The sequence below is a fragment of the Dromaius novaehollandiae genome, chromosome 21 (assembly GCF_036370855.1).
Source record: "Dromaius novaehollandiae isolate bDroNov1 chromosome 21, bDroNov1.hap1, whole genome shotgun sequence".
Lineage (NCBI taxonomy): Eukaryota > Metazoa > Chordata > Aves > Casuariiformes > Dromaiidae > Dromaius > Dromaius novaehollandiae.
The window spans coordinates 2,742,070-2,768,783 of record NC_088118.1 but is presented as its reverse complement, the minus strand read 5'-3'; the positions used below and the strand labels follow the sequence as shown (position 1 = coordinate 2,768,783).

Here is a 26,714-nt window from a genome sequence, read left to right as displayed (position 1 = left end):
GGTCAGGCCCTCTGGAGAAATCTGCCTGCTAAGGAATGATTTTGTCCAAGAGTGACATTGATGGCCAACTTCAAAATGTGCAATTCCCTAAGCTCAGAGGAGATGAAAATTTACCTTATACAGTATCATATAGATGGCACTGGGAAAAAGGGTGGACTAAAGGACAGACTAGCAAACCAAGGCATCATGGTCTGCCTGTATTCGCTGTCAGGCAGATGGGGCTGATTGATGGTAGAGAGGGGAGAAACATGAGCCCTAAGCAGCAGGTGGTGAATTACACTGCCTAAACGAGAATGGCAAGGACACCTAGGGCTGGCAGAAGATCTGCAGTAGAACTGCTGCTTTTCTTCCACCTGTGGAAAATATTCGGTAATGACACTTAATTATAATTATCAGTAAGGGCTCACAGCCCCTGAGAAAAGGCGTTGACCCTAGAAGGGTGGGCTCTTTGTGAAGGCAGTGTGTATTTGGTTGTCAGGGGCAAGCCTGGAGGTATGTGTTCCTGACCTCTGTAGCTCTTCTGCTGTGACCAGTGGGCCTAAGGCATTTCTGGAGCATATATGCTGAATAAGTGATCTAAAGTGGACTCCCGCCCTCACAGATGCGCTGCTCACTGAAGTGGTAGCCTGTAATACGCTAGCAGAAGTACCTGCAAGTTGTCAAACCCTTTACACCCTTGCAGGTGGCCCTAGTACTTTGCTTCAAAATCTTTTCCAATCCCTACAAGTCTTTTAGGGCTTCTAAAGTGACTTGGTTTAAGAACCTTGCAGTGACCTGCCGAGGAGCTGAAGCAGTCTGCGCTCCAAGTTCCTTCAGGTAAGGGAGTTACTTTCCTAGTTGCAGCATACAGGTAAACCTGGCCTTTTTTTGGAGCACAAAGCTGTGCTAATATAAATAGGATTAAACCTAACTCCATCACAATCCTAATAGTCTGTGCTCTGTATAGTAAATCTTAGACTAGGCTAATATGCTTTTTTCCTTTGAAAATCCTGCTTTTTGAAAAAAATATACTGGTGTGGGACTGGACCCTCATGTCTGCCCTGTTAAGTCCAGGATGTGGCTGAACTGAAGCTCAGAGCAAAAGCCAGGGGAGTAGCAGAAAACTACTGAGTGGCTGAAGGTCGAATTATTCAGCTAGTTAGAACAATAGCTGTTCTGTCTCCGAGTGCTCTTGGATATAGCCGTAAACCAGACCGGATTATAAACCGACAAGGGGAAGCTCCAGGGATTTGTTAAATCCTGGGCAATTTGGAGCTTCTGTGGGGAGCTAAAACCAGCAGAGTTAAACATGGCAGGAATCGGTGTAATAGGTCCAGCAGGACCTTCCCCTCCTACTGAAAAGGCCAAGGTTCAGCAGCAGAACTGCAAAGGATTGGGGCAGCTGTAAGCATAGGGCACGGAGCAGGTATGGGGTGCTATGGGCTCCTGCCTTCTAGGCTTAAAGGCTCACTTTGCATCCCTCACGGAGCCTGGTTGTGGTCTGCTGTGTCTGCCCTGCCTCTGGGTTTAGGGTCTCTTTTTGTTAACTAGAGTGGTGTAACTGTTGTTGTGACCAAGCCCCTTTGGGATGGGTGCTGCACAAAAAGTGAAAAATAATCCTGATCCTCAAATTCTTGTGGTCTAACTAAGCCTGGATATTCCAAGTAGGAACTGCAAATAACCAGAAGGAATAGTGAGGGCAAGATGAGAAAACTCAGCATTAAGGATTACATTCTTTCCAGTTGTCTTTTCGCAAAGCCTGGCATTTCACAGCAGGGACCGCTGCTTTAAGGGTTACTTGTTCCCTCTGACCAGGTTCTTGCTTTTCTAGGGAAGCAACACCGAGGATGCAGCTCGAGGGACGTGAGGTGGAAGTGTGGCTTTAGACCACCTGGTACCTCCTGAACTTGTAGTTGCTCTGGGAGCAAAGGTGCGAGACAGAAGAGCCTCAGAGGCAGGGGGGTTAAACTGCGACCAGTCCCCCCAGCCTGCTGCGCTGGAATCTAAGTGCCTTGGTAAAGTCATTACCTTTTGAAGTCTTTTTGGACACAAAATCGGAAATGATGAACAAACCAACTGTCTGAACAGCTACAGGAAAATCTTATGCTTTAGTGGAAAAATGATACTAAGTCTACTAATTAAGTGAAAGTCTGCAGTACTGTAGCAGCTACTGCTATGAAATTCTCGCCTTTGTAATGGTGACATTCATATTCCATTGCCTCAAAATCCTTCTTTTAACTAGGATCGTTTAAAGTGTAAATGTACTGGGATTTAGAAGGGTTTTTTCTTTCTAATAACATTTTCAATCTTCTCATGCTTTTAAGAAATAATAGAGATTAACAGTGTGGCAAAAAATACATTTTTGTAGATGCACAAAGAATGCTGAGAGGAGAAATGGAGAATCAACTGTTCAGTGAAAGCCTCTACTTTTGCATATTTTTTTTCTTTGAGTGAAAAAGGAGGTTTCTGAATGGAAGAACCCTATAGGCTCTCGTAGAATCGCAAGCTGCTGCAGGCTGGAAGGAGTTATGCCCCTATGGAATTAGCGCAATATAGTGTGCTAGTTTAGAACTTGTAAAATGATCCAAAAAAAATGAGTACAAAGCAGTAAACACAATCTGTGAGAAGGAGATTTTCTTAAAATATGTAGAATTCAGATGCAATTTTCATGCAACCCTATTCAGAAAGTCTTTATTGAATCCAGATATTTCCGTAATGCTGCTGATGCTGTATTACTGGGTAACAGATGGCTCTGTAAACAAACCTACTTCTCTTCCACTGATAATTATTTGAATAAATTAAAGCTTGACTGAATGCCTGTGTAATAGAAGGCTTGTGGTCTGTCTGGCTCTGGAATTAGACTGTGCTGCGAGACTGGATCTCAGGGCCCACATGCTTGGTTTAAGTATACTCGCAGGAGGCTGGGGTGCCTCTTGCAGCCTGGCAAGCGCTGTTATTACTGCTGATCTAAAAATCAGTGCGGGATCATCGTTTTCTACAGAAGGTACAGAAGTCAAGGCAATGCTTGTTAATGTGACAGGGGATATGCGGGATTAAGTAGAAACTAGAGGCCTCTGAAACTGGGCAGGCCAAACTGACGTGTATTGTTGCTGTCGCAGCCAAAGAAGATCACGCAGACCCAATCCGTGTGGAGGGCCACGTCTGCTCCAGCAAGCGTGCACCAGTTCTGCCCTTCTCCTTCCTCCTTTCAAAGCAAGTGGGCAGCCGCCCAGGCTCCGTGCCTCTGTGCTGCTCTCCCGCTCGCTGCTGAGTGAGCAGAACTGGTTGAGCACAAGTGTCCGGGCACCTTTCTGAACCAGCAGACCGAGCCGTGCTGCGGTTCAAGTTGGATTTCCCTTGTCAGGATAATTAAAGTGAGGCTGTGATCAGAATGTGATTTTTGTCTTGGCAATAAAAGCATAAACTGTGACTGACATTGCTGAGGTAATATGAAATGGAGACTTAAAACCTGCTGCACCGGCAGAATAATGGGAAGCTTAGTGAAAGAGAGGTAATCCTATAAATGGATCAGTCTGTTTACACTCCACGTGCCGCACAAACCCTGCCCAAAGGGATTTCAGTTTCCCCAGGGCTCCCACTAGCCACGGAAGTGCCAGGGAGAGGGAGACAGAAATGACAAGGCCCCGTGAAGGGGCCGTGTGCCTTTCAGTCGGTGATGGCAGATGGGTCCTCGCATCAACCAGGAGCCGGGGTCTCCCTGGTCTTCCCCTCGTGTCAGCATCCACAGCTGTGCGACGCAGCACCCAGTCTGACCTGCCGGAAGGGCAGTGCTCTTGGTGCTCTTTGCTCTCAGGTCTTGCAGGTCTAAGTGCTGTGGCAAGGCAGCCTCCAGGTGTTCAGGGCTCTGTATAGAAACAGAATTGGTCCATTAGAAAGGCTGGTGCAGCTCCAGGGGAACAGAGGAAGGGTGCTGTGCAACAGGGTGGCTCATCGCCATTGCATGAACTGTTGCAAGTGAGCTGTGCCTGCCGTGCGAAGGAGGAGGGAGGCTGTGGTCCCTTCAGAGCAGACTTCCTAGGTGGTTTCTTTTGGTAATTGGCATGGTTTAATGGGGGCTATTGCACAGGCTTCTTGCTTCTGCACTGTGGCTTTTTTACTTTTCAGGTATCTGAAAGCAAATATTTTGGGGTGGGAGTGAAAGGAGTTAACTACTGTGAGCAAAATAATTTTGGCACCAAAAATGAGGGGCCGACAGCATTGTTTTGGCACCTGTGTGCAGTAGACGTTATGTAAAGCAAGCGCTCTTCTCAGTTGTGCTTAGCACGAGTCCTGTCCTGCTGCCTGCCTGCTCTTCCTGTCCTGGCATGGGCTGAACTGCACCACAGTGTGCAATGATGTCAGTCGGTGCTCAGCAGGCTTTGGGATGAGACCCATTTGTGTTTGTTTTCAAAGGCAGAAGACTATGAAATCTCTGAGGAAGAGTGAGAGAGAAGTGAGGGCTATTCAACTTTCCCCCAAAGAGCAGTGATGTACAAACAGTTTGTTTTGTTTTTTATTTCAAGCAACAACTACAGGCGTATGTGGCCTGGGTGAATTCCCAACTGAAGAAGAAGCCAACAATAAAGCCAGTCCAAGACCTGAGACACGATCTCCGAGATGGAGTTATCCTTTCCTCGCTTATCGAGATTGTAGGTCAGTAATGCCACGTGGCACTGTCTTTCATCTTGCAGTTTTAGACGCTGTGTGGAAGAGGCTGGCCTTGGCTCGGACCTCTGAGGCTGACCGGTGGGCACTGCTGACAGTGTCAAACCTGGGGAGAGTGGGCCGTTTTAAAAGGAAACAAAATTGTAAGTCATGCAGGCAATTCTACTGAAGTCCAGATGTGTTAGCAGACAGTCACTCGTCACTTTGGGGGCTAGCCAAATTGGGCACCTTTCCGAATACATTCGTGGTCTCAAACATATCATGTGGCAGACGTGCTGAAACCTGTCGGAGGCTGTGTTAATTCCCACATGGCTGGGATATGGCCACGAAAGGATTTCCTTTATAGAGGAATGGTGTTAGGTGCTCACTGTGGTGGGGGCCTCTAGCTGCCTGTCTGTGCGTATGTGTCACCGTGACTCAGTGCGGCACCTCCAATGCTTAGGGCAGGGCTGGGAGTTGACACGCGGGCAGGTGTTAATGCGGGGCACTCTCAAACGAGTGAGCTGCTTGCTGAGATGCTGGTATTCATAAGAAGAGAACAGAGAGGCTGAGCAGAAGCAGCTCTGGGAGGTGGTGCTTTCTCTCTCAGACTGTGCAGTACCCTCTAATGTTCCCACACAGATGGGCACAGACTGATTTAGGAGCAATCCTGGAATAACGAAGTATGCTCACAATGCCCCTTTGCAGGTAATACATTGCAGTGCCCATCTCTGACCCGGTTATCCCCAGTTCTGGATACCTTACGAGCAGGAAAAGAAATCACGCATGTCTCTTCTATCCTGTCAGGGACTGCAAGATCAGCCCCTGTGCTTATGACCATACCTGAGACTGCACCAAGCAGTTCTCTTCCTCTCTGTAATTAAGGTATTCCATTTTTGCAGCTGGCGAGAAGCTAAATGGAGTTCAGGCCAATCCCACCAGTCAGCAGGAAATGAGGGAAAATGTGGAGAAGGTCTTACAGTTTGTGGCATCAAAAAAGATCCGCATGCATCAGACATCAGCCAAAGGTATGTGCCCCTGGAGGGAGCCTCAGATGAGTCTATTTGTTGAAGGCCTAGTTGTGTTTTGTTCATATTAAACTGATAGTGAACTGGTTGGTTTTGGGGGGGGGGTGTTTTTGCTGTTTTTTTTTTTTTTTTTTTCCTCCTTCTGTGGTTTGGTAATAGGTTTTGGGTTGAATGACACTGTATTCTTATTTGCTTTTGGTAGCAAAATTCAGTGAACAGGAACAGAAGCACCTTTTCTCCTGTTATTAAGCAGTCAGAAGATCAAGTAATGGTGTAATGGGTAATACAGACTTGGACTGTCTCCCTGAAAGGACGTACAAATCTGTTATTGTAAAATGAGCCTTGGGAAAAATAATTCTGGACCACTGGAAACCTGTGATAATGCTTCCTGTGGCCTACAGACTCTGCTGTGTTTCCTGTGCGGAGAAGAACAGTGCATGCAATGGGAAAGAGACCCAGTACACAAAATCACATGTCTATGGCATGATTTAGTCATATATCACAAGGACTGGGGAAAAAAGATACTCGTGAGGCAGAAAAGAGGCCCTCATCCTTGCGGTTTGCTGACTGTACAGGGAGGGGGACTGTGCCTGTTGTCTGTGGCCCTGCAGCTGAGGGCAGGAGAGGGATGCTGGGACTGACTGCATGGAGCACATGACCCTTCCTGGCTTTAGCAGAAGAGCACAAGCTGCTGGTTTATAGGCCTCAAGGTGAGAAGCTTAGTATTTGCATATGAAGGAATGAGTACTGTCCCCACAGTATAGCTACTGGCAGCCTGGAGGCTTATTCAGTAAGGTTGCAAACTAATTCTTACCAGCTCATGACTGTAAAAGTGGTGGCAATACTGGTAACTCTTCCATAACAAATCTATCAACCCGGACATACAATGATGCATTGACTCATTCTGGGACTTCAGACATGTCACACAAATCCATGGCTTCATGTTCTCCATGAGAGACATGGAGGTAACTGTCACTGTGACATTTTGACTATTTCTTATTTTTTGGCTCGTAAAGCAAATAATAACCAGCGTTTATGCTTCCAGCACCTGTGACTTCTCCCCCCCTGCCCAGCTGTCTCTGCTGTTTGGAAGTCTAAGTCCTGTTATCTTTAATGGACTTGGAGTATTTCAATTCACTAAATGGTTTTAAAAAAATCCTAATCTGAAAGAATGGCTCATCTTTGCAGTGAGCTCAATCAACATGTTTGAGCTAGTTTAGATGCTGAGGAAAGCATGTAGTGTGAGACCATCATTTATTACAAACAATTAGGTACAAGACGCCTACTAAAAAGATACACTGCTGCTCTCTTGTCTTTCATATTAAAAATGCAAATTCCATTTGCTGATTGGAGCAGCTGCTAGGACAAGGATAGTCTTCAGTGACTGCTGTACTCGTCCAGAGAAGCTTTACTAATTACAATATGCTGTCACATTACCTGCTGGATTGTTAGCTGAAATGCCCACAGAGGGAAGGCTCAGGCCTGATTAAAGCACTTAAACTTGTGATCTGTAGGTGGCAGTCAGTGTGCTGCTTGGTACAAAACAAGCAAAACTAAGCATCCATGCTGTAATGCAGTCCTATCTGCATAGTACTTTCTTTTTTTTTTTTTTTTTTTTTTTTTTTTTTTTTTTTTTTTTTTTAACTGGCGTGATCCATTGGGTTTAATTGCATTCACACTTGGTCAGATGCAGCTCTTCTGGGACTTCATATTAATGGCATTGTTCTTGGCTTTAATTGCATTTTGCAGATATTGTCGATGGAAACTTGAAATCTATCATGAGGCTGATCCTGGCCTTAGCTGCTCATTTCAAACCAGGTTCGGGGAGAGCAGTGCATCATAGCTCCCCAGCTGGCCCTGTGGGGAAGAGCACGTCGGCATCGTCTGCCAGTCACAGGCCTCGTTCAGCTGCCGCCGTGGCCCAAGGGGCGGTGGCCGCTCTGGCGGATGTTCGTCAAGATGTCTCACAATTGGGCCGGGATGTTTTTCGGCACAGGCAGAGGTAAGGGGTGCTTCCTGGTTATGTGAGGTCAAGCTGTGTTAGCACTTGGGCAAAATACCTTTTTAAAGGAAAAAAAAAAAAGTGCCTCTTTATCCTGATGCTTCCCTGTGCAAGGAAGTCTCCCGCTGCACAAACAAATGGAGACAAAGCACTACTGTTTCAGTGAAACCGATGGTGGCCTGACAAAGGAGAGTACTGATCTGGCCTGGCCACCTCATGATGAAAACTACAGGTATTTAAGCTTCTTTTCAGGTTTAACAGCAAAATAACTGCTGGATCTCTGTTATCTCACTGCAAAAGAACACCTCTTTGTGCCCAAGGCTGCCTCCTTTTCTCCCCCTCGCACTGAGCACAGTGCCCTGTCCTGGTGCTGTGTACTTGGAGACTATCGTTTCAAGTGAAACAGAAAACTAAGGTCTTAACTATGGGTCCTGGTTACAGGCCTGGAAGTGGTTTTTGCCAGAATTAGTGTTGCTCCTATTGTCCAAGTCCATTTTGTCTTCTGCATTGCTGTTCATGCCAACGTTAACGCTTCGTGCTGTAGACGGATGCAGAATGTTGCTCTGTGCTGTTAATCAGCTGTAAGCAGAGGAGTTCTGGTGATGATGAGGGGAAATGATCCATGTACAGAAGGAATGTGTAACTCTGAAAAGCACATTTTAACACTTGCAAAAGGTGCTATGTGGATTATAATAATAATAGTAATGACATTTAAATGGAAGCCAGATGGCTGCCTATCAAGGGTTTCATTTACACAGTTAAAGGTCATTTGCCCATATTATACTGGCTCAAGGGAGTACCCATGAAGCAATTTGGAAATGAGGCTGAAATGATTTATTTTGCTGAAAAATTAAATGTTAAAGGTTTTTCTTGAAAAGGCCTTACTCCAAGAATTCTTCAGGAAAGCCAATCCTTGTTCTATTTGCGTATGTTGTTCTTTTCCTTGTCTTCCCAGAGCTCTTCTAATTTTTTTTTAGCTACAGAATTGGGGATAGGTTTAAAAGGTAAGCTCCTATCTGCCTGTGTTTCCTCACACCAGGAATACAGAACAAAGTTCCCTGATACTAGATTTTCTTCAAAAAATGGCAATTTTCTAGCTGTCCCCTCCTTCTGACCTTCCTTTCATCAGCTCTCCTGCCATCCTCCTTGGAGACCAGGATAATTTCTGCCCCTGCCAGGTAAGGCTTCCCTCATTCTGTGATTATTACCTCCAGAAACAGCAGCATGGATGAGGAGATTGGAAACCCCTACTGGAGTGTCCGGGCATTGGTGCAGCAGTATGAAGGGCAGCAGAATGTGCCCTCAGAGTCCCACTCCTCCAGGTAAGAGACTCTCTGTTGCCAAGATGTGTCCCCTCATGGTCCTGTGCATGGCAGAGTCAGTACGCTGCATTCCCTTCAACGTGCCCTTCCTCATCACCAGAGTCTGGTTCCTTTTGGTAGAAAGGAGGGTTCCCAAACTACAGTCTCCTGGCTGATCTGGAAAGTGGTGTCTCAGGAGCCAACATGAAGCCATGGTTTTCTGCCCTTTCTCCCACAGATAAAACTGATCTCATCCATGGTGTGAACACATGGATGAGAGCTGGGAACTCCTGAGTTAAAATTGCACCTAGAGCTCTAGAGTGCCCTTCAGCCAGACCAGGGGAATAGGATCAGGGAACACCCAGTCCAGGATTTTACTGGTAACCTGAATTGAACAGGAGACAGTTACAGTAATGCACTGTTCTTTAGTCCAGACCTGTAGTCCCTGGAGATCAGCAGCTGTTTTCCTTGCCCTTATGCTCTCATCCATCACCTCTGTCTGTAGCTTTACAGTTATCTAATTTACCCTTCCATCCTCTGGACTTTCATCTTCAGTCCAGTGCAGCATTTAATTGTTTTATTGAAAAATCTCCCTTGTACTGCTGCAAAGCCCAAAAGTCAGAGTTCACTGCGGTTTCCACTGGAGGTGGTTTTGCCCTTTAAAGTAGGACTTGGATCCTGAGAAGTATGTGTTCTGTCCTATAAATAGCCTGCAGCCTTGGTTGGGGATTCACTAGCAAAAGTTAAGTAAGGTCAAGCTGGGGCAAGTGGAAGCTTTCTAAAGAAATGAGTTCTGCAGAAGCCAGGACTGGTTAGAACTGCAGCATGTAACACATGTCCTGTAGGAAGTGGTACAACTCACAGCTGTGAACCTGACCACTGTGTTGGTAGCTTGAAAAAGAAGGACTGGACGTCTGAACGTATCAGATCTCCTTCTGGGCATGATGCTTTGCTCCATTTGAGCTCCTCAGGAACAGACTAAGAGGGCAGAGCTGCATGGGCACGGCTGCAGCTCTCTTGAGTCACGGTCTCCTGGCCCCAGTTTAAGCCCCAGCTCTGCTCTGTTGTCTCCTTATCCAGCCTGGGTCACTCCCTGAGACTGCCTCAGCTAGGCTTTTTCCATCACCCAGGAGTGAGGAGGTTCATTTGTCTGGGGCTGATTGCCACTGGCAGAGTCTGCAGGCAGGATTTCTCCACAGGATTTCTTGGGGCGCTTCTGCTGCTCTGCAGTATGGGGAGGGTACGTGAGAACTGGGGTCGCTTAGTCCAACAGAACAGACAGAAAAAGCACAGTAGTTTGGACTTTTCTTCAAAACTTTGCTGTGTATCACTCTGAGCCCTGCTTTGTAAATACTGAAGGCATACACGTTCGGAAAGGTATGGGAACTCCATGTGAGCCAGTATCAGACCACTGTCTCCACATGATGTCAGCAGAGAGTGTACTTTTGAAGCTGTCATTTCCAAGGGAGATATAAAAATTCTGGCCCTGGCAATAGGATTTCATGGCTAATTTCACAGGACTTCAATGTAGACTTTTTAACAGTGACCTTACCAGGACAGTGAGCGAAATGTGTTGCCTCCGTCTGCTTGTTGTTCAGTTCGAACTGGCTGTAGGATTTTATGGGTACTCTCCTACCCTATCGGGCATTGTCAGGCAGCTGCTGCTTGCCCCTTTTCACTGGTGAGTATTTCCATGGATGCACATCCTGAATTCCTTTGTCATTTTTTTCCCCTCCACAATGCCATGAGCTTTTCTTAGTATATGGTAGTGGGTATTATTATTGATGATAGGACATAACGTGGTGAGAGCCTCTTATATTATATGTGACTTCTGCAATTTTCCTGGACTGTTTGGTATGGATTCAGAAAACAATGTTCCAGCATGCAGATGCACATCTCAAGTGAATTATCTCACCTTTCAGTGAGAATTCCTGCCTTTTTAATCTGTTTGTGCCTGGAACTTTTAAAGCTGTCTTGTTTTCAGGAGTAAAACAGCACATCTCCACATTGGAGCATAGCAACTACTGTAGAAATTCCAGATGTCAGATGTGGGTGGATAGAGGCCTAGGGCTGGAATAGCAAAGGCTGACGGATTTGGCAAAGCTTTAATGGGATCTAATTCTGGAAAAGCTGAGGATGTTGTGGTCAGGGAAAAGAAACATGGAAACAACCTGTGCATTTGAGAGAAATACTCTTCGTGTTGGTTAATGCCATTAACAGGAAATGCTTTCTGGTTGAGCTAGAGATTCTGAAACTGCACCAGATTCTTCTGGGTCCTTCCTTTCCACTTTGCTCCCTGTGCATGTGGATCAGGAGCTGAAGGGAACTCCCACCCGTGGAGGCTGCCCGGTGCAGTGTGCGTGGGTTCGCTCCCCGAGCTCTGCTCATCCGGTGTCATGGAGCTGCATAGGGTGACTGGTAGCTCACCAGGAAATGATCAGAGATTGGATCAAGCTGGAGCTAAAACACTTTTTAAATTAGAGCTGGGAATATGCTGTGATGTTTAATTAGATTTCAGTCATGTCTTGAGAATGGAATTTTCCCCATCCAGTATGTAGATGTGTTCCCTCAAAAATATAGATGACAGTCAGAAATTGTATTGTGTTCATCAGCAGCAAGGCTTGAGAGACGGGCTGGGAGGGATGTTTAAGGTGCTGGATTCTGTCAGTGTTATCAAAGGGCAAGACCGTAGCTTTGAGGGCTGGTGAAAGAGCAGGCGTGGTGAAAGAGCAGTTTTTTTATTTTATTTATTTATTTATTTTAATGCAAGGCTCCAGCTGGGGAACAGATCCAGGCTGCCAGGCAGAAGACTGCTTTTCTGTAGCCTCCAGCGCTGCCAGATATAGAACTTGTCCTGTGTGAGCAAGGAGAGAGCAGATTGAGGCTATTGTGGTAAAAAGGCATCTGATGCCATTAGCCAGAGGCACAGCAATTACAAACAGAGGTTGGCTGTTTAATTGCAGGAGGAACTGCCAAGTGGGGAAAGATCTATTCATATCAAGTCTTATCATGGAATCAGGAGTATGCTGTACTGTGGTAGGGCAGCAGTCAGTGCCTGGTATCTCAGAAATCGGACTCAACAGTAGCCATACTCTGTACGTTTTGTTTTGAGTTGATGGATGGAAGTGCTTTCTGAATAGGTGCAGGGAATGCATAGGTACCTGTGGGTGTACAGGGGAAATCAAGGTAACTAATAACATACCTCCAGGGAAATGAGGTCCTGGTGTGTAAGGCCACTGCACATAGGTTTTGGCTATCATGGTCCAGCTCTTCATTCTTCTGGGTCTTTTTCCCCATACAAAATGCAGAGGACACCTGTGTTGCCTTCCTCTCGTGAATTCATCTTCCGGTTCCCTCCACTCTTATTTCAAACTCTGTCCCCAGGCGGTTGTCCTGACTACCAATGGACTTTGTTTAGAGGAGTCTTCCCCCTTGCATGGTCAAAATATTCTTTCTGTGAGAATATTGGCTGCATCCTTTCCACCGCGAATCTGGTTCATGCTGGCTGTTTTCAGAGCTCCCAAGGACCATGCTTGCTCTTACCTCTGGTGGGATGGATCAGTCAGCGATCTACCCAAGGAAACTGAGAGCGGTGTGAGCTCTAGCTCCTGGTGATGTCTTCTGCTGGTGCCAGGCTTCACAATGAAAACAAGATGCTTGTTTCTCTTTTTCCCTCCAAAGAGAGAAATACAGTAGCTCAGTTATGAGAACTGGCTGGCTGAAAAAAGCCATACCATTTTTATTAGCAAGAGAGATGTGGTTAGTAACTGCAGCCATCCCCCTCCATCTAATTGTGCTGCTGCTGAGCCTGTCCCAGAGCATCCCCTCTAATAGCAGCCCGTTTCTGCAGTAACTCTCCAGTAAGAGAGCTCACAGCGTGACAATCAGAATTCCCAGGAAGAAAAGCTCCAGTGAGCAAAGGCAGTAGAATTGATTCATGGAAAACTTGGCAAAATCAGATTGAGTCCCAGGCCACCGAGCCCCTCACCCATCCCTCCTCCCTTTCCCCTCCCCTTCCCACCCCCACTCTGAGCCAGGCATCTCGGAGAAAAGGCTCTGCCTTGCACAGCCTGCGTGACAGCGGGAGAGAGAGGGAGCTAGAGATAGTGAGGAAGCCGTGCGCAGGCTGGGAAGTGCCGCATGCCGTGTTTCGAGACCATATCTGAGGCTGGAAGAGCGAGGAAGCTGCTACTTACAGAAGCACCTTCCCTTGGCTGTGCGTCAGCATCTGCAGCAGGTGCTGGGAATCTGAACTGGGCAGAATGGGATGAGAAATGCAACTCGTCATCCAGACTACAGTCTGTGTGATGCAAACGGCAAGGACGTGCAGCTGACCAAAATGCAGCAGCAAGAGACAAACAAACCGAGCACAAAACCAGCAAAACCACAACCCAGGCTGCTGAATTCCCTGACTCTGGAGTCAAATCTGCGTGGGGGGGCTGCTGACCTGCTGTCAGACGGTTTCTCGCAAAGACCCTGAGCATTTTCTGCTGTGAATCTTTCAGCTCACGTGAAGCAATCCAGCTTGCAAATATTTATCCAGTAGCTTGACAGGAGCTGGCGTCTTCTGCACTGAATTCGGAGCATGTGAAGGGACGAGGCATGTCTGTAGCCCGAATCCTGAGGCTCCCTGGGAAGCGGACTCTGTGAGGCGAAAGGTTAAAGTGGGATCATGGGAGGGAAGCAGGTCAAATGGTGAGCGATTGTTGCCATTGTCTGTTTGAAACAGCAGGGATGGGGTGTTTGCTAAAATTATGAGAGAATTCAGGCTTATCACTGTTTCCCTAAAGCCTTGACTGTGTGCACCACTGGCAATGTGGGGACTCAACTGAGTAAGGATATTAGTTAAGACATTAAGCAGTGGTAAAAGAAATAAAGCAGAACCGTTGTCTGCATCATAAATCTTATTAAATTGCTTTAATTTCCCAGCACTTACTTTTGCATGCTTTAATTGTGAATTATTATGTACTTTAAAGAGGAAATTGTATCTGTGGATTTTTTTGTACTCTAACAGGCTTGGTGACTGATACAAAAAATCATTGGAATGTTTTTGGCCGAGTGATGAATAGGGCAACCTTTGGCCTGTTCCACTGCTTCATCAGCCATTTAAGTGCATTTCAGGGGCTTTTTTGCTGTTTGGTATGGTTTGAGAGGTGGTCACTAGTGCCATGTGAACCCCCCGGCCTCTTAAAATAGGGAAGCTGCCTGGAAGGGGAGCTGTGGACATAGGAACATTGGAGTGAAAACCTTGTGTTAATGTGGTGTGGGATACCAAACCTGTGGTGACCGTGCTACTTCTCCCAGCTGAGATCTTTACAGATTGGCTTTGGTCTGTGGATCCAGTTCTGGAAAGAGCTGACTTGGGGAGAGGGAGGTGTTACTTCCAGGTGGCAACCCCTCGTTTCCTAAAACCCGCTCCTGCCTAGAGCGCGCTCTGCTCTCCGCAGTATCCCTTCCAGTTCCCTGCTCTTGCCCATACCTGTTTCACCCTTACATCCTAGGTGAGCTTCTCACCCAACAATTGCTCATATTGTTTTCTAGGAGAGCTCTTGTCCTTTTACCTCTTGCCTGGGTGAGAACCTCCAGTGCACTTCCCAGTGGCTAAAGCAGGATGGTTGGTGGTTTCTGAGGTTCAGAGTCTCACTTAAGGATGTGCCGGGGGAATATCAAGATCTGCTCCTTAAAGGAAACCAAATCACCCTCAGCATTACTGGAGTGTTAGATCAGCTGAGCTGCCTCTCTGTGCTTTTTCTTTTGGAAAGTTTCATCCTTAATCCTTGTTGTGTAGTGTAAACCCAATAGTACTCACTGGGCTGCTGAAAAATTATTTTAAATTTATGCTGTGCATCCATTAAGCCACATGCCCCTGCTTGTCTTTGGTTACAAATACTGTATACGGAATGCCTCTAACTGGGAGACGCTGCGATGGGATTAGTCTACCTGATGGTAAATCTTTGAGCAAAGCCAGGTGGCTTGGACCCCTTTAACAAACATGCCCCCTGTTTGAGCAGCACCATAAGAACAGGTACTGTAGCTGTCAGAGATCTCCATTAGCAGATAGTTATTCTTTCAGCTAGTGACTTGCATTAATCTTTTCTTTTACTGTGGTAGAAGTCCATTTAGTTTGGATCATTTAAGCTAAATTGCTGGAAGGTCTGGAATATAAATGAGAATTAGGCCAGCACTGGCTGTGGGAGTGGACTAGGCAGAAGCTGCTAGCAAGTCATTTCTATCTCTGTTGCAAGGCTTTCCTGATTCTGTTGGGGAGCTGTGGAATATGTAACAGTAGTGCTGGGAAGATGGGGAAGGCAAGCTGTAGAAACCTTTTATTTTTCTGAACCTATTCTATTGTTTCCGCTTTGTTTTCTTTCTGTTCTCTCTGGCTTTTGTTTCTGTCTTAAGGAGAATGAAAAATTAACTCCTGCTCACACTTGCAAGCATTAGTTCCTGAGACTTTGGAGGTCCATTAAATGGGTCAGTGAGCTTCAGACAGCTTTGATGTTGTCTGGGTGACGCATTTAGGAAGAATCTCTGAAAAAAGATTGAGAGTTTGGACCTCACAGTCAGCTGAGATGGCTGCACTGGAAAAATGTGGATACTTTTGAGAAGTTTTAACATAAGAACATGAGACAGTGTTATCTGACTTCTAAAAGTATTTTGCCCTTGGAGTTTCAAGTTAATTTCCTTAGATTACAGTGATGCTTTTGAAACGTAGGGGTAAGATATGAAGAAAGCCAGGGTGGCTTTTGGTTCAGTTTACAGCATGCATATAAGACTGACAGTAAATTCAGTTTCTGAGAAGAACTGCAGTAGAGTGTGGGTTTATCCTTGTCTGAGTGTGTATGTTAATTCTGCACTAGCTGTCTCAAACTTACTTTCTGTTAAGGAAAATGAAAAGATGAATTGTTCCACGAGTCAGTTAGCCAACTATGACATTCATGTAGAGTGACTGAAAAGTTACAAGCCCAGTCTGGTTTGTTATGGCTTCCCTGGCATGCAGATAATTCTTAGTTATAGCAAGACTTCCTTCATATTCACTTATATCTCGGATGAGGATGATGTCAGTCATTGAGCCTTGCCACACTTACAGTCGCCACTGGAAATAACTGTTTCTTCTTTCCTCTGCAGCCTCACATCAGCCAGTCCTATCCATAGCACAAAGAGTGAATCCACTGTAACCCCGTCAGAGGAGAAGGTGGAATTTGTGATCATCCACACTGAAGAAACAGAAACTAAAAGAGGTAGCTTGCAGATAATGCTTTACAGCTCTTGCTTTCCTTGTGATTTGTTATATCACAGACTTGCTGAAAAGCTCTCCAGAAACCTGGAGTGAACATAGAGAATGGGGTGCTGGGCATCTGTCCACACAAAGCTAAATCCCAAGACTTCACACTACAGTTGTACCATAAATGGCAAAGTCTGGGATGCTGGAAAATTAATGTTTGGAAAATGAAAAGCCCTGGAGAAGGATAAAGTGTCATATACTATTTATACTGTAGGGAATATGCTTTCATCTTGCATTAGGCTCTGTTGAAAAAACATTCAAAGTTCCCTTAAAAAAAGACCAAGTCCATGTGAACTTGGCTTTGTGTAAACAGGGTCTGTTTACAGCACATCTGTGCATAGGTTGAGTGGCTCTTTGTAAGGAGTGGAACTGTTGTAGTATTGTTGTGGTGTTTGCAGTGAGAAGTCAATGCTGTATTGCCGCAAATGCCCTGTGACATGATCAGTTTATGCTTTAGATTTTCAGGCAGAATGAAGGAAGTGTTTTCAAAGAAGTTTCTGATGTGACTTTCCTCTCGGGAGTGCAGCCTAAGACGACCTCTTTCTGGTTAGCTTCCATCCCAAGAGCGAATGACAGAAGCTCTCCTAGGAAATACTGTGGTGCCTCAGCCAGTAAAGCCCTGCTTCAGTGCTCCTTCAAAAGTACTTGACTGAGTATCTCAGTAGCTGGCAGGCTGTGGCTCTTCCCTGAATTCTTAGCAGTACTGTGCCCACCTGCTGCCCATGCAGTGGGGTCTTTTAGCTGTGTGTCTGTAGAAGTGCAGTACAGAAGTGCAGTGCTGCAGCTTGCACTGGCCAGTTTTGTCTTTGGTTAATTAGGTAACAGGCACCACTATGATTAGCCCTCATCTAACCTCATCCCTTTTTTGCAGAGAAAAATCTGTGTGCCTGGGCCACATGGGGGATGATAATAGCTTACTAGTGACCCACCTCTCACTGGGGATCAGAAAAGGCACACAAGGCGTATCTCATTGATTCCAGCTCTGAAATCTAGACCTGCATTAGTAATTGTGATGCTGATTAATATAAATATGGAAACTTGGTGGTTGCAAATCAGACTATGGTACAGCTATTTAGTCATCAGTGAAATGTGGGTTAAAATCGCTTTATTTCTTGTTAGGCTCTTTGAGGATGTGTTGCAAGATATCAATGCCTGGATATCACAACAATGGGAGGTACAAGGTATATGGGTAGCTGTGTCAGGCAGGGGTAACAAACCGGCTCATTCTGTGTCTGTGCAGGAACAGCTTTTACATGCTAATTGCAGGCAATCATTGTGTGTGGTGCAAGTGTCTTCTGGACTCCTCTGTTGTCTGTTATGACCATGTTCAGCTGTTCTTTCTTCCAGAAGAAACAGAATCTCAATTTCAGCCGGAGTGGCAGGCAGGAAATCCTGGGTCGTATCTAGAGAATTCATGGGAGGAACAGCTTTTGGAACAACAAGACCATTTGGAAAAGGAAATGGAGGAAGCAAAGAAGATGATTTCAGGCTTGCAGGTAACTGATCTTCTTCTCAGCCAGCTTTTCCCCTCCATATTCTTATTTCTTCACCAGCTGTAGCTGAAATATGAGTTATCTTGTGGTTGGGACACCAGGCTGGAAGTCAAGAGAGCTGAGTGAGAATCTTGGCCCGGGGGGTCCCCTGTGGTGATCTTGCAGAAGATCTTGCAAAAGATGTCTGTTAGTGTGGAGAGCGGTTCTTCCTGTGTCACCAGAGTATTGGGGTGCCTCCTCCCTGGGAAGAGCTGTTCAGGAATGAGGAAGTATTTGATAGTATCGGGAGCGCATTTGCTGTTGCTGGGTGAGGCCTTGCTCCAGCAACAGAATACAGCTTGCACTCTGGCCCAAGTGCCTGCTTTGTTTAGGTTCTCTTGGCCTCCTTGGCTTATAATTTTAGTGCTGGTCACCTTTCCCTGAATGGAGAATGCAGTGGATGTCTAGTTTCCCAAGTGCAATTTAGAAGCGAGCTGAATCAGGGCACAGTCCTGCTGGGTGGAGGGCATTTACCCTCACATTTACCAGGCTTCAAGAGAAGACTTTAACACCATTCTGTGCAATTCAGACAGGACCTTTATTTTATATATATATATATATATATATATATATATATATATATATATATATATATATATATATTTATATTTATATATAAAAACAGTTTTATATATATATATACACACACATACACACACATATATATATAAGCATATATATATATTATGTACATATATGTGTGTATATATATAACATATATACATATATATGTTATATTTTTATATATATGTTATATTTTTATATATATGTTATATTTATATATATATGTATATATAAAATATATAAAATATATAAAAATAATATATATATTCAGACAAGACCTATATATAAAAATATTTAGAGAATCTTGAATTATATATATATATTAAAAAATTTCCATGTTGACATGATTTCTGGGGCTTTTATTCTGTGGGGATGGAGAGAGGAGAATGGGAAGGAAGAGGAAGATGATATTGCTGTGAAGACCTAAGATCAGTGATACCTAGTAATAGTAATTTAGGTGGACTGTAAGATGGTAAAGGGCACAGTGAATGCAGGTAAGACAGGAATCCCCTGTTGGAGAATCCAGAACGAAGTGGGTGTTTAGAAGTTGATTATCTCCCTGTTATCTTTTGGTTGGAGTCCCACTCCTAGTTGGGTTCGTTAGCTGGGTGGACCATCCTGCAGTGCTGTCCTGACTCCTGAACGTGCTGTCACTGTGCAAAGCACGTATGTTACTGTGCACAATGGTAAAGCTACAGCAGTGTTTTCCCATGTGCTGGGGCTCCCGTTCTTCAGCAGGGCGTTTGGCAGCCCGCAGGTTTTGTTGGCGGCCTGGGAGAACAGAGCAGTCTTTCTGTGATTTGTGATCGGAAGTAATGCAGAGGGACAAGGAATGTTAGGAAATCAATAGAGATTCACAGAGCTGATCATGGGGTCACCCAGACTTGCACCAGTCTTTGAGTGAGCTGGGCTGAACCATAAGACTTGGCACATTTCCCCGCATGGCCATTTATTTGTGGGACCTTTTTTCACTGCCCTGTTCCAGTCCCTCTGTGACCAAATGACCCTCCGCCCCACGTGTTTGTGTGACTCAACATGGGGAGCAGAGCCCCTGGTCCATATGGTAAAGACCCTGAACTCTCTCAGGCATATTCCTTTCTGTTTGTGCTGGGAACCATACTGGCTTTGAATTGTAAATATTTATGTGGCAGTAAACAAAGCGGAGCTTGTGTGAGAAGTATAGGCAGCCGGGAGGGTGCTCTCCCTGTGGACAATGGGCGGGAGACACAAAAGACTCCAGAAGAAAATAGATGCTTGGTGCACCGCTGAAATCCGGTTGCGTTACGTGCCTACTGGGAGCCGGGAGAGGCAGCACTGGAAGGACTGGCATGTCTCACTTCCCCCACCCCAGCCCCGTGTTTTGGGAATGAGGGCAAGCAGCTGGCATTGCTGCCCCCCTCATCCCCCGGGAGCAGGAAGAGGCAGCTGATGTTGCTTGCCAAGAAATTGGATTTGATTAATTGATTTTCTTCTTTCCCTCGATATTTAAAAGCCTCCAGTTCATGAAGATTTGACTGAAGTATCAGGGACCTGTATGCCCCATAAGGAGCTGAGACCATGGCAGCTTTTCATGCTCCTGTGTGATTCCTCCTTGAGCGTCCTGCTGGGCTGAATTTGGGATGCTCTCGGAGAACTGTTTCCCTAAGAGCCTTTGCATTAACTGAGTGCAGATTGCTGACATTTTGCTGTTTGACAGCGGTTACAGCTCTTTGGAAAACTCTGTTGGCAGGCAGAACCCGACCTCTCAGCCTTGACGTCTTTGGGGGCTGAACTGGAGTATTACTGCACGTGGGCTATTTTGCTTATAGCCGTGGAATTCAAGTAGAAATAATCATGTTCCTTCCTTTCAGGTAGTTTTTATTTTATTTAAATTATTGACTTGTCCAGTTGTATGTGACATCCTAGCAAATACCAAGACTTCTAGGAGCTGGAGGCAGGGAGATCTGTAAAAGCCATCAGTTAGGGAGAACCAGCGTGGCATCCCTTAACCCTTCACCCGGCTGGAGATCTGGTGGCCTCCTGCCAGTCGCGCTTTCTAGGGCGCAGGCTCTTCTCCCCTTTGGGCTCGGCTCAGTCTAACGTGGGAATCCTGGCATCTTCCTGAAGGCATGGGGGGTCCCTTGGGGTTGCTGAAGGAGTTAATACCAAGCTTCTAGCAGCCTTCCTCAAGAATGGAGAGAGTTTAACATTATCAGCCTGTCTGTGGGGGTGAGGGCTCTTCCCTCACTTGAGCAGCAGTCCTGAAGGTGTCTGTCTTGCCTGAAGAAGGACAGAATTATGCTTCCTTGAATATCCTGTTTCTAAATCCTGTTTTAGATGTGTGGTCAGGAGAATGGCTTCTTCCAGCAGGGGGGCTGCCAATGTGCAGATCTTTAAGGGCATTTAGGCTCTTAAATCCCTACTGATATTAGTGGGAATTGAGACCTACCCAGAAGTCGGAGGAGCTGATCCTACTGATCTTTCTGATAGGTATTAAGAATTCAAGTGTTTCAGTGGCCCTTGTATTACTGCTGCTTTTTGTGTGAGCCAGTCTATCCCACTTCTCTTCCTAGTGCAGACAGAGACTAGAAAACAGGTCTGAGAATAGGAGAGGTTCCTGACAAACTCAGCCCTGCTAGATGTGTTTGTCCCAGAGCTCCTGTCTTTCACAGCTCCTGTAAATCACAGCATCTGTGGCTTGGGCAATGAACTGCTGGATTTTCTTCTTTGGTCTGTGATTTACTGAGCCCTTGGAAGGCTTCAGTATGGTTCTGGAAGAGAAGCTTCATGATGCAAACCTGGTTCAGCTTCTCTGCTTTAGACTTAAAATCTGTTATTGTAGCGGAGACTTTATATCCTTGAACTGAAGCCTGAGATGGACTTTGCTTGCTGAAAATCCGAGTTGTTGGTTTTATCTGGTGTCTCTCTGTGGGGAAGAATATTGTTGGAGAGAGCTTTCCCAGGGATAAATTATTCTATTCATTCCCACAAAATCTTGCTGCTTTTGGGGGGAATAAGTCAGCAGAAATGGGAAATGAAACAGTTTAGAGACTGTTGATGTGAATGACTGCTGGGTCGAGCTCTGGTCAGCCTGCTTTCCCTTGAAACCCCTGATGAAGATATATATGTATATTTTTCTTCTTCATCATCCTTTAAGGCTTTGCTGCTAAATGGGTCTTTGCCTGAGGATGAGCAGGAAGGTTCCTTTGTACTTCGTGAACATGGAGCCTGCCCTGAAGAGCAGCTGGTGAGCACATTCCTGTACCTACATTTCTGTGATCCAGCAGCTCCGTGTGCCGTTCTGCCACGGGCAGGTGTCTTATGCAAGCAATAACCATGGTGTTTTACGTTTAGATCATAATTCGAAGTCGTCTGGACCAGAGCATGGAGGAAAATCAAGACCTAAAGGTTAGAGGGGGATAGGTGAAAGGAAAAAGAGAAGTTTGGGGATCTTTGGGGATCAGGGGAGACTCTGCTCCTACTCTTTTTTTTATTCTTTTTTCCTCTTTTGGGTATATTGTGGGCATATTGTGTAGTGGGTCCAGCTGTGTTCCTACCTCCCACTGCATGGGATCTCCATCCCTCCAGGAGTGTAGAGCTACCTGCTTCCCTGAGATCTGTAATTCTCTTTGACCTGGACAGCACTCCGAGATTGTCAGTAGGGAAGTGTTTATTGCACCCGGATTAGCAGTTAGTGTAAATATGTGGGATGGCACCAGAAAAATACCTGCTACCTTCCCGGTTTCCCTCAAGGCAATGCTGGTGAGGTCAGTTTGTTTTTTAAAATCAAACAAAAAACTAAGTACTCTTTGAATTTAAGCGAGCCCTGAGATAGATTTTCCTACATGTCCTTGAAGCTGAAGAGATCCAGATTGTACTAGCTTCACAAAACTTAATCCAGGACAACTGTTAAAATTCTAGTCATGTCTGAACATAAACAATTTTTCAAGTTTGCATAAGCACAGCTAAGGAGAACCTGTCCTGTCAAGTCTGCTTCAGTTCAGCTTTCTGGTGCAGCTGATTCTGGGCCCGGTTCTGATGCTGGGAGCAAAGTACTTGCCGTTGCCCTTAGGAACAGGTTTGGGGGGGGACCAAGTGACCTTTCTTTCTTGTGTTTAACAGTGGGGGCTTAGAGAGTTGCTCAGCTGTTCTGCCATGTTTGTAACTCATTAAAATGGCTCAGGCCCTGACCTGTTCTTTCATCTGTGGCAAAAGGTGGGACGTGCTTTCTTCTGAAGCAGGTGTTTGGGGACACAGAACAGTGAGTTGGGGTTGCTTCTGAAGCAGTGACAGAGATGGCATTTAATCAAATTGTTTTGGATTTACAGAAGGAGCTGCTGAAGTACAAACAAGAAGCCCGAAACCTACAGGGAATAAAAGTGAGCAAAAAGGCACTTCATCAAATACTAATACTAAAGCTTTGGAATCTGCCACAGCCCAGGAGTGGGGCCAGCAGCAGCAATACATCCCTGAGGAGTCACAGGGAGTGGAGGGAGCTGTATGAGGGGAGTGAGAGGTGGGAGATCCTATGCTCTGATTTTTGGCACTGGGGAGAGACTGCTGTTCAGGCAGGCACGAGGAGTTGGATCTTCTGGCTTCTGTTCCTGTCTGTAGGATTGTGGTCAAATATCACCTCATGTTTCAGTTTCCCCTAAACAAAATATGTGGCACAGGATGCCTGCTTGGTTCTCGTGCCTTCCTTTTCACAATTCTTGGGGTGAGCACAGCAGGACTGGCCTAGTGAACTCGTTAATCTTGGCAACAGAGGCAGAAGAGCATTGGGGTATTCCTGTCCTCTTCAGTTGCAGCATTTTTTCCCCATTTCTGGCTCCTGTTTGCTCAGTATTTCCCTCTGGAGGTACAAACACTTCAATCTGCTCCTGAGCAGAGATGTTTTTAGAACTGCCCGTCAGGCTGGCGTGGGAAGGGAGTGATCAGCAGTAGCTGTCCAAGGTGGAGATGCGGCTTCTGGGTAACACAAAGTGAAAGGTGCAGAGGTAGCCCGGGGAGGGGCGTCTGCCAAGAGGATTTCATTGCACAAGTAGGTCATGCTGAGAGCTTAAGTTTTCTTGTGTCCTTGACTGACGTTGGCCTCTTCCTGCTGTGTGAGTGGTGCAGATGCATGGCTGGAGATGCTAACTGTAGGCCACTGAACAGACCCTCCAAACACACTGCTTCTTTCTTCCATAAAGACAGATTGGCTGGGCTAGAGCAGGAAGTTCAGGCAGACTCACAGAAATCTGTCACAGAGGGCTAAGACATTGGCAGGGGATTCATGAGCCGGGAAGAGCAAGACAGAAGGTTTGAGAGTCCATTTGGGCAGATGTCTGCATGTCTCCTGATCTACTAGGACCTTTGCAACACTTCAGACCTCTGTGTGGCCCCAGTGTGTTATTGCCATGGGTCTAGATCAGTGGCTTCCCAGGGAAGGGTCTCTGCTTTCATGTTGCACCTCCCTACAGATAATGCATCTTTTCCCAGGATGCTTTGCAGCAAAGGCTGGCTCAACAGGATGCTTCAGTTCTTCAGCTAAAGCAGGAACTGCTGAGAGCAAACATGGACAAGGAGGAGTTGCACAACCAGAATGTGAGTCACTGTGCTGCTGACTACAAGATGATTTTGGAAAGAGGCTGGGGGCCCTGAGGATTCCAGCAGCCACAGGATGGAGTTAGTGGTTGTTTGCAATAGTTCTTGGGGTCGTGGGATAAAGAACCACCAGTCAAAGGTCTCTGCACAGTAAACCGTACACAGAGTCCCCTAGCCAGCTCAGACACTCACTGGAGTTTCCTGCTCTTCATTCCCACTTCCCATCCTCCAAGGCCTTCTGAAAAAGGGAGGGGCTTCCCTTGATGTTTGCAGTACAGTTGCACTGCTCCTTCCTTACTGTGCTCTGTGCATTAGCAAGTGGTGCTCAACAGGTGAAGTTACCGTGTAGTTTCTGCCAGAAGAGGGCAAGGCCAGGCAAGAATTGCCCTAATCCAGAGGCTGCTATCCTTAGCCACGAGCTCCCCTGAACCCTGCTTCCCTGCAAATACTTGGCGTCTGGTCACCCTTTAACACAATGGGCAAAGAGGTTGCACTGTATCTCCAGGGATACATACTTCACACTTGGGTGTTGTTTCTGCAGGTTGACCTTCAGAGGAAGGTTGAAGAGAGAAACCGGCTACTGGCAGAATACAAGGTAAAGAACCTCTTTTTTCACTGGGGGCGTAGCTGGGGCAGCATCTGGTTCTTTCTCCTTTCTGTCTTGTGAATGTGACTGCTGTCTCTGTGGTGGCACTCTGTCACCTCAGGGAACAGTACTATGGGCAGTGAGTTAAGCCACAATAGCCAAGAATGTCTGTAATGAGATGGAGGGATTGGACGGTCCTTGTGTTCTGCCTCAGCAGCTTTATAGTGGATCTTTTGCTGTCACACTTTTCCCGTGATGTTCTGCTAAGTGTCTAACACTCTTGCAGAAACCCATCAAGTCAGCTTGTGTCACTGAATTACCCACTGATCCCTCAGGAATCTGTTTTCTTTTTGTCAGTCACTTGCCTGGCCACAGTGCTTGGTCAGGGGGCTGTTGCCAATAGGAACCTGACTAATTTTTTTTTTTTTTTTTTAACAAAGCTTTAAAACTCAGGTCTAACATCTGATTAAAAGTATATAGGTTGTGTAAGTCAAGTTGTGGAGGAACCTGGTCCTGATACTGTAAAGAGCCTTCCTTGCCTTGAGGAATGTGACTGTGAGCCTTCCTCACTCTCTGCCCTGCTGTGATTCCCTTGATCGCTGTGTTGCAGAAGGAACTGGGCCAGAAGGATCGACATTTACAGCAGCATCAGACCAAACTGGATGAAATGCTTAGGCAGCTTTCCGAGGCCAGCTACCAGCAGGTATGGAGCAAGTGGACTGCACTGATGCCCTGAGAGCTGCCACTTGCCTTGCTGGTTCTTTTTTTGCTGAATTTTCTGTTCCCTTCACAGGTGGATTTGGAGCGGGAGCTGGAGCACAAAGAGGCCCTGCTGGCCCAGTGTATGAAGAGAGAAGCTGAGGAGGTATGCAATGCTTTCATCCACGTATCAGACTGCTGGAGCAGTGTTTCTGTCCAGCATCCTCTCACTGCCTAGCTCCATGAGTCATTCCCTTCATCCCAGAGGGGTTAGGCTCAATGCAGTCACCTTGTGCTCTAACCAAAGCAGCCAGACTCCACAAAGTGTCCGATTTACCAAAGCTCTCTGCAGTAAACTCTCTGGCTTAGTTAGTCTCTAAAATCATGAGGGATGAAACAGTGAGGGGAGTGCAGGAGCAAGTGGAAGCCAGGTACTCTTGAGTTCCAGTTCCAGCTCTGGCACAGGCTAATGGTTAGACCAGGGCTTAGCTGCTTATCTCCTCCTCTTCCTGTTGACCCATATATACACTGACAACCTGTAGTTGTCTGGGCAGAGAGAGTGCCAGCCCCAGTGTCTGTCCTTGCATGGTGCCACTTGTACACTGGCTGTGCTCACTAGAGCTTACAGAACCGCTGTGACCTGGTGGCAAACCCCTTCCTCTCCCTGCCCCTGTTTCTGCCCCACATGTGGGGAATCATATCTGTGCCCTGGGCCATACAATTGCCTGCACACTCCTTTGTGAGTGTATTTACTTGGTAGAAGGTGCCAGTTGTATCACTGATATTTGTAAAGTCCTCTCTTCACTTTGAAGTTGGCATATAGGAATCTTCTTCAAGGAAGTTTTCCTATTATGCTCCATGTGGCATGCATATCTCCCCCGAATAGGTGATGGGCTACAGCAATCACAGTGCTCAGAGCAATGGCTTCCTCCAGACGGCAGGAAAAGGAGCTGCTCCCACAGCCCACCGAGGGGTAAGTGTAACTAAGGGATATTTTCCCAGCCAGGAGCTCCGGGTAGCAGCCTTCTGGAAGCTGCTAGCTTAAGGGAGGTTTCCCCTTTATAAGGCTTGTGTCTTTAGATGGGAAGAAGGCAGCCTAGAGTTAGTCTGATTAACTTGTGGTCTCTTGGGCAGACAAATGATTTGCAGCTGGTCCGTGATGCCCTTCGCAGCCTGAGGAACAGTTTCAGTGGCCATGACCCACAGCACCACACCATTGACACCCTGGAGCAGGGCATCTCCAGCCTGATGGAGCGGCTGCACCGCATGGAGGCACAGAAGAGGCAAGAGAGAAGGGTAAAGGTTTCAGAGTGTGCTTGGCATTTTACTTCCGCCCCTCATGCACAACTGCCAGCCTAGCAGCAAGGGGAGCTACAACATGGGAAGTGACCCTTGGTTCTCATTCCTTTTGGTTTTGCTCTTAGGTCCGAGGGAAGTCGCCAGCAAACAGAGCAGCAAACGAGTATAGAGACTCCTGGCCTCCCAACTCCAGTAAGTGCCTTTCAGCTCCTTTGCTCCCATTGCCAACT

The 26,714-nt window shown here is 46.3% G+C and overlaps 1 protein-coding gene across 2 annotated transcripts in view; it reads left to right on the top strand.

The window, feature by feature from the left end:
- DIXDC1 (DIX domain containing 1) overlaps positions 1-26,714 on the top strand; it is a 44,573-nt gene that overhangs the window by 13,185 nt on the left and 4,674 nt on the right. For both annotated transcript variants that reach the window (XM_064524224.1, XM_026105844.2), the window contains 16 exons: positions 4,503-4,632; positions 5,526-5,651; positions 7,401-7,653; positions 8,868-8,975; positions 16,083-16,195; positions 17,587-17,735; positions 21,472-21,561; positions 21,669-21,722; positions 22,643-22,693; positions 23,796-23,900; positions 24,442-24,495; positions 25,097-25,189; positions 25,280-25,351; positions 26,072-26,158; positions 26,320-26,481; positions 26,610-26,676. In XM_064524224.1, the coding sequence (XP_064380294.1) occupies positions 4,503-4,632; positions 5,526-5,651; positions 7,401-7,653; positions 8,868-8,975; positions 16,083-16,195; positions 17,587-17,735; positions 21,472-21,561; positions 21,669-21,722; positions 22,643-22,693; positions 23,796-23,900; positions 24,442-24,495; positions 25,097-25,189; positions 25,280-25,351; positions 26,072-26,158; positions 26,320-26,481; positions 26,610-26,676 (1,714 nt within the window). The remainder of the gene's footprint in view (positions 1-4,502; positions 4,633-5,525; positions 5,652-7,400; positions 7,654-8,867; positions 8,976-16,082; positions 16,196-17,586; positions 17,736-21,471; positions 21,562-21,668; positions 21,723-22,642; positions 22,694-23,795; positions 23,901-24,441; positions 24,496-25,096; positions 25,190-25,279; positions 25,352-26,071; positions 26,159-26,319; positions 26,482-26,609; positions 26,677-26,714) is intronic.